General features: G+C 39.2%; 1 protein-coding gene across 1 annotated transcript in view; it reads left to right on the forward strand.

Annotated features, from left to right (window-relative positions):
* The window catches only part of Sparcl1 (SPARC like 1), a 36,522-nt gene extending 32,028 nt beyond the window's left edge, over positions 1 to 4,494 (forward strand). Inside the window, exon 11 of the mRNA XM_004629161.2 lies at positions 4,186 to 4,494. Within this exon, the coding sequence (XP_004629218.1) occupies positions 4,186 to 4,214 (29 nt within the window). The 3' untranslated portion in view covers positions 4,215 to 4,494. The remainder of the gene's footprint in view (positions 1 to 4,185) is intronic.
* Positions 4,495 to 7,427: the final 2,933 nt, after the last annotated feature.

Here is a 7,427-nt window from a genome sequence, read left to right on the forward strand (position 1 = left end):
AAGGAAAGAAAAAGAAAGAAAAGAAAGAAAAGAAAGAAAGAAAGAAAGAAAGAAAGAAAGAAAGAAAGAAAGAAAGAAAGAAAGGAAGGAAGGAAGGAAGGAAGGAAGGAAGGAAGGAAGGAAGGAAGGAAGGGAAGGAAGGAAGGAAGGAAGGAGACAGTAAGTAAGTTAACGAAAGGTCAAATTTTTTCCAAGAAAAAGTGATCTGCATGAGTTTCACTTTAAAAAAGTCTTCATGGCAGTAAATAATAGTGTCTTGAAAGAAAGAACTGAGAGCATGAGGCCATATTTATTTATAAATAGTTCTGCAGAAATGACTAGTCCCTTTCCTGTAAAATATTCTGTGAAATGAACATAGTTATAATGAACGGCATATATTTTTGTAAGCACTTAGTTTTACGTATTAGCTGCTGATCCTGCATAACAAATTACTCCAAATTTAGCAGCTTGAAATCTCCCTCACAGTCTCAAGGGTCAGGAATCTGGGGGGGGGGGGGGGGAGACGGAGAGAGAGAGAGAGAGAGAGAGACAGACAGACAGACAGACAGACAGACAGACTGAAGCCCATACTATTAATTCTGCCATACTGTGTTAGTTACAATGGATGTGGGAGATCATGAAAATCATCCTGGAGGCTGGCTCTTGTTAGCCCTAAAGTGAAATTATAAACTATTAAGGTACAGACACATAAAAATGTTAATTTCTTTTCTAGAATGTTAATTTCTTTTCTAGTATCTATTCTATAATAGCATACTTACAAAAATTTAAATAAACCTCCTAAAAATGGCTAAAACTTTTTCCCAACTCCCCTATTTAAAAAACAAAGGGTATCAAAAAGAGCTGCCCCACACCCTACCTCCTCCCACCATTATCAAAAGGGTGAACTTAAGCTGGGTGGGACATTCCTGCCTATGCCCTTGCATAGGACATGTTATTTTATTTTATTTTATTGTTTGCTTGTTCTGAGTCAGGGTCTCGCTATGTAGTTCATTCTGTCCTTAATCTCACTATGTAGTCCAAGCTGGCCTCAAACTTTGAGGCAGGATCCTCCTGCCTCAACCTTCTAAGTGCTGGGATTACAAGCATACATCACCATGCCTGCCAGGACATGTAATTTTAAAGACCTAAAGAAAGGCAAATTTGAATGAAGGCTGCTTATTTGAGAAACCAGCTGCTCTTGGCCATTGCTTTCGCAAAACAGCTGGCAGCTCTTCAGCCTATGAGCTCATGGGGCTCCGTGGTGGGTGCTGTCTGAGAAGAGCAGGAAGGGCTTAGAAGCCACTGCCTTGCAAAGCTGCTAATGATCTTGTTTGTACTCTGTGGTTTGGCTGTCATTAGGTTATTCTGAAGAAAGGAAAGAATTATCACGTAATAAACCAATAACACAGATATTAAACACTTAATCAGAATAAGTAAACAAGGGATACAGATAGGGAAAGCAAAATAATAATAATGTCAATGATAATAATTTAATTAGAAAACATCAGATTCTCTCTCTGCCTGTGGGCTGAGAAACCCATAAAAATGAGAACCAGTATTTTCCTGAGTCCTAACGGTCCAGGACCTGAACTAGAAGTGTTCAAATATTTCGGTTTTGTCATTAGCTATGTGCCCTAGGCAAGCCACTTATTCTCAGTGTGTCTCATCTTCTTTACTTTAATAATGGGGTTCAATAGAATGGTTGGGGACTTACTTAGTACCCAGGACATACTGTGTACTGACATCTACCCATGTTAATCTTTAAGAAGCTTCTAACTAATACTGCTAACATGAATAAGTCAGACAATGCAAGTCCTTCGAAGCCATTCAGAGACACTCTCTGAAGAGTGCTGAGGAATTGCCAAGCAAGGGAGTGAGTTTTTTGTGAGCACAGACTTCTGTGGCTCTACTGTGGAAAGGCCAGAGAGCAGTTGAGAGGACACTGTGATAAAACCAGGCAAGAACTGAAGAGAACTTCAATAGCAGAGTGACTAGAGGAGACAGCAATGTAACACATTTAAGATATTTAAATACAAGCAACTGGGCTGGGCATGGTGCACATACCTGTAATCCCAGCACTTGGGAGGCAGAGGCAGGAGGATCGCTCTGAATTTGAGGCCTGCTTGGGCTACAAAGTGAATTCAAGGCCAGCCTGAACTGCACAGTGAAACCCCATATCAAAAAGACAACAAATATATAAATATTTAATAAATAACTGCAAGTATACGGCATGTAGAAGGCAAGTATACAGTACGTACAGCATGTAAGAAGTCAAGTTCCCATGGTAAATGTGGGATGGGGAGATCAGACAGTTGACAGAGAAGGAGCAGTACAGTGTTGGCCTACATCTCAAGACAGTTTTAGAACTGAAATAAATACTTGGGATTATGAAATAAATACTTGGGATTGTGAACACACAGAATAATGGACACTAGGGAAAGGAATGAGAAGTTATATGAGCGTCTAGAGCTGAACACCAGCATCTCGGCAATGGACAGGAAGAAGGGGTTGGGGGGGGGGTCTCTCCAGAAATAAAGGGAGACAACTGGGAGAATTGCACATCAAAGTGGGTATTCCAAAAAAGAAGATAGTGACAGTGCCTAATGCTGCTTACATGCCAAGGAGGATGAAAGAATGAGAATGCTATTTGGATGTGGAAATAAGATATCTGGTGGCTTTGCTAAGAGCAGTTTTGGTAGATTGGTCCAGATGGAAAACAGATTCCACTGGCTGAGAAAGGAAGGGAGAGGAAAAACAATGCAGAGTCAATGCTTGAATGCAGGAAGCATTTTTTTTAGAAAGAGGTTTGACCATTCATTCCTTTATCTATTCATCACTCAACATCCACTTTTCTGATCCTTTGTTTCCATAGACACTGTTCTTGAGGTCAGATTTAGTGTTTAAATGCCAAGGGATGGATGGGTCTAGTCAAAAAGGAAATGCTGAGAATATAAGGAACTCGGAATTAGAAAGAGAATCCTAAGTTCAGAAGAGATCTTAAGCACCAGCAGAGTAATTAGCTCTAGGCTGATAGAAAGGACAGCTCAGAAACAGCCCCAAAATTAGTGATCACGTATAAACTTGTGGGGCCAGGGAGAGCTGGGATCCATTTCTATTTTCTTTGAGTGTGCACTTCAAATTTTGCCTAGTAAACCCTTATAGCTCTCAAAAACCTTATAAGTAATAAAATGAGTATGCCCATTTTAATAATGAAGCCAGTACTCAAGAAAAAAATATATCAGGGCTGGGGAGATAGCTCTGTAGAACAAGCACTTGCCTGGCAAGCGCAAGGGCCTGAGTTCAATCCCCAATTCTGAAAAAAAAAAAAAAAAAAAAAAAAACTGAAGAAAAAATATATCAAAGTCTACAATCTTCCCACTGTTTTGACTAGATAATTATATTTGGCAGGAAGAGTACCTGCTCCCTAGACAGAGTAGCTGTTTAGTATGCCTCACATTAATCCACTGTAGATATTTAACAGTTATTGACAGAACACATCCAAGTACATCTGGGTGAGCTATGCTGTAAGGAGTAGTCTAAAGACCATTAGAGGGGCTGGTGAGGTGGCTCAGTGGTCTAAAGCACCTACTTAGAACAAGTTTAGCAAAGCATAGACCACGGTTCAATCCCCTAGCACCACATGCCAGCCAGCCAGCCCCGCCCCCTGGTGGGCTGAGCTGGCCACACACACACACTCACACACACACACATAAATAAATAAATAAAATTTAAAAAAAAATAAAAAAAAATAAAGACCATTAGAGGATGCTGTAGTCTTCCATGGGATGGCAGCAAGTTCTTCTACAAGTCACACAATTGGAAGCTTGATTTAACTAGCACTATACTTTGCCTTTTTCTGTTGTATTTTAACTACCCTTACGTGAACATACCTGGCTGGGCCTTCTCATCACCTGCCTTTCCTGTCACCTTGCACCAGCAGTTCCTGCAGGGATGTCTATGTGTCTACATGCCATTGGTCCAGTACTTGAGATTCTATTTCTAGAGGTCAGGGATAAGGCCCAAGAATGCATACTTTTCAAGGATCATTGGTAATACTGATGCCGCACCAGGGTTAACAGTCAACACTGTACTTTGACATAGTAGAAGGCTTCTCTGATCACCTAGTTCTAACATTGTTTGTTTATGCTACTATTTCTTTGACTTTCTCAAAGTGTGCATTTTTTGTTTTTGTTTTTGTTTTTACAGAAGACATAGACGAAAATCTCCTGTTTTGAATTAAGATTGAAAGAACTCAAACTTTCAAGCATCTTCCTCTGTTCTAACCACTTATAAAATATATACAACCACGACACTGGTAGGCATATATAGCAAAATGTTTGCATGTATGAGAAGAAAATGAGAGTAATTGCTTAGTGACAATATATAAGTATAAGGCATTTAATACTAACTTAGGAAATAAAACTTTAAGTCAATATATACAACAGATTGTACACTGCTTATGAACAACTTAACTCATAGTAATCTCACTCTTTGTATCAACTTGTAAGATAATTAATTATAAAACTTGAAAAAAAACAGTTCATGTCACCATGCATGCTTTGAGAAATTTTAATATTGCTCTTTTATGATTAGTATGCGTTATTTCCAATATCTTAATAGCCTAATAAAGAGTCCATAAAAGTCCAAATGTCTGTTCAAGTTTATTTCCAGTCCTTGGTAAAAGATCAAAATAGGGCTCACAATTCATATCAAATTACCATTGTGCTTGTAGACCTTATTACCTGGGGGAAAGGCAAGGGCGGCTGGAGAAAAGTATGAGAAAGCTCTGAATAGCTACTTGTGAATCTTATTTGTCACTATATAAGTTTAAACAGTAAACTATGAGTTCAAGTGCTTTTTAGCCACATTCAGTTTAAAATGAAGATGTTTATCGATGGCTCATTCTAATTAATTCTGGATTCTGTGTGTTCATTGGGGAGAAAGCAGCTCTATAAAACTTATACACATTTCATCTTTTCAAAAACCACTGTGAAGGTGAAACAAGCAGGTGGAAAGCCAGAGGTCTCATGATGGCCAGTGTGGCGAGATAAGCATTACTGATGGTCAAAAATATGCTGGATCCCTGGCCTTCTGACCAAGGTGGTTATGGGACCACAGAGGAAGGTGATTATGTATAGTGGACCTAAGGAACGTCACATGAGAGTCTCCCAAGCTTTCACAGACAGCAGCTTGGTCAAGCAATGGCCATGACTCATGCAGATGACTGACACTGACAAAAGAACTAAGAAGTCCTGTACATGGTTCCCAAGTAAATCCTCTTTTTCCTTTTTCCAAGTAAATCCTGAAGAGACTTAATTGACTTTGATAGAGAGAAAAAAAGTAATTTTAATTAACACAGATCATACTTTAACTTGGTCTTAAGCATCCAACAGAAAAATATAACTACAAGGTATAAAACAGTATCATAGTAATATGCTAGCTTTAAAAGAAACTCAAATCATTAATACATTCTGATAATTTCCAGCTATACTGGTAACTGATTACTGTTATGGGTTAATGGGATACATAGTGTTAAATTGCTGAAATTCTTGGGACCTGAAATTCTTGAACTAGGAATCTTTAGACTAAATGAATACATTCACTCAGAATGGAAAGTCTTCAAGAATGAGAGGGTTGGGATGGGGAGACAGCTCAGCAGTCTAAGTGCCTGCCTGGCAAGTGCAAGGACCCGGGTTCTAGCCCCTGTACCACACGCCAGGCAGGCCCCGGAACTCCAGGCATGCCCTGCTGGCCACTGAAACTGGGCATGGTGACACACACCTGTAATCCCAGCACTAGGAAGGCTGAGACAGGAGGATCACTATGAATCTGAGCTGCATAGTGAGACTTTGTACCAAATAAATAAATAAGAATGAGAGGGTCTTCTACAGAACCCTCCAGGCACAGTTCCTCCAACTTCAACTGACCACCATTGCTTGCAACTACAAAAAAGGAGGAGATACGGGGAGTGGCTGAAACTGGAGATAGATCACATACACAGGGCTGGAGCAAGGCTGCCTCAAGAACAAAAAGCACCTGTCCCAGGCAAGGCAGGCAAAAAAGCTGTTTCAGTTCAGAGACAGCCCAAGGCACACCAAGCACGCAGGTTGCTAGTGTGTCACGTGACATCAACTTGCTGAATATATAAATAAGAGCTGCAGCTGTTGAGCAGTCCTTTTCCTCCCATCAGGAGAGGAGGTACTACCTGACCTCAGTTTTCTATTTAAAAAAAAGTGTATAGAAAATTTGTTTGTGATCTGAGCTGTTCTCTAATAATTAGTATGGTGAAAGCTAGGTCTCAAAGATAGAAATGGCACCAGATAGTTTTCTAAGCTCTGAAGCAAAGCAGTATTAAAAACTCATCCATTTCATTCCACTTTAAATATTTGGGGAAAAAAAAAAAAAACAGGGTCATTTAAAAACATATTTTCCAGGCTGGGGAGATAGCTCGGCAGCATAAGCACCTGCCTGGCAAGTACCGAGTTCAATCTCTGGTACCACATGCTGTGCTGTCTCTGGAGCCCCAGGCACACCGTGGAAGCCACAGAACCAGGCGTGGTGGCACATGCCTGTAATCCCAGCATTAGGGAGGCTGAGACAGGAGGATACTACGAGTTGGAACTGCATAGGCAAGACCCTGTATCAAAATAAATAAATAAAGACATGTTTCCCTATGCTAAATGAAAAGTTTCAACCCATTTGTCACTGATTATTTTATCTTAGCTCATTAAGTCCTCTGCTCTTAACCACAACCACATTAAATCATTAATAAGTTCAATTTGATCAATAAAAATTATTTTTTAAATTAATGTTTTCCAATTTTCAATTACAGAAAGTTTTAGAAATATTCAAAATTTCATAATAAGTAGCTGAAAAGAATTTCTTAACCAATTAGAACTTAAGTCTTAGAAATTAAGTTTTAGAAACCAAGATTTATAATTAGAAATCATAATTATTAAATTATCTTTTACCCTCAAAAAACTTTAAAATATTCTAGAATTAAAAAATAAATAAATAAAACTCTTCTTCATGGGGGAAAAATGTTCTAGAATAAGAAAAATAATTTTTATGCTAGGACACCACCTAAATACTTACTACAAAATTTTTATGTAAAATTAATTTTCAGGGCCAGTGAGATAGCTCAGCAGTCTAAGTGTCTGCTTAAACAAGCACAGGGACCGGGGTTCGATCCCCAGCACATCGGATTCAACTACAGAGACAGGGCATGGTGGTGCACACCTGTAATCCCAGAGCTGGAAAGGCTGAAAACAGGAGGATCACTACAAGTCTAAGCTGCATAGTGAGACCCTATAAAAATAAATACAATTAATTTTGATTTTGAAAGAAAAATATTAACTAGGGGCTGGAGAGATGGCTCAGTGGTCTAAAGCACCTACTTAGAACAAGCTTAGCAAAGCATCAGGGACCGCGGTTCAATCCCCCAGCAC

The sequence above is a fragment of the Octodon degus genome, unplaced genomic scaffold (genome assembly GCF_000260255.1).
Source record: "Octodon degus isolate 3935 unplaced genomic scaffold, OctDeg1.0 scaffold00028, whole genome shotgun sequence".
NCBI classification, from domain to species: Eukaryota; Metazoa; Chordata; class Mammalia; order Rodentia; family Octodontidae; genus Octodon; species Octodon degus.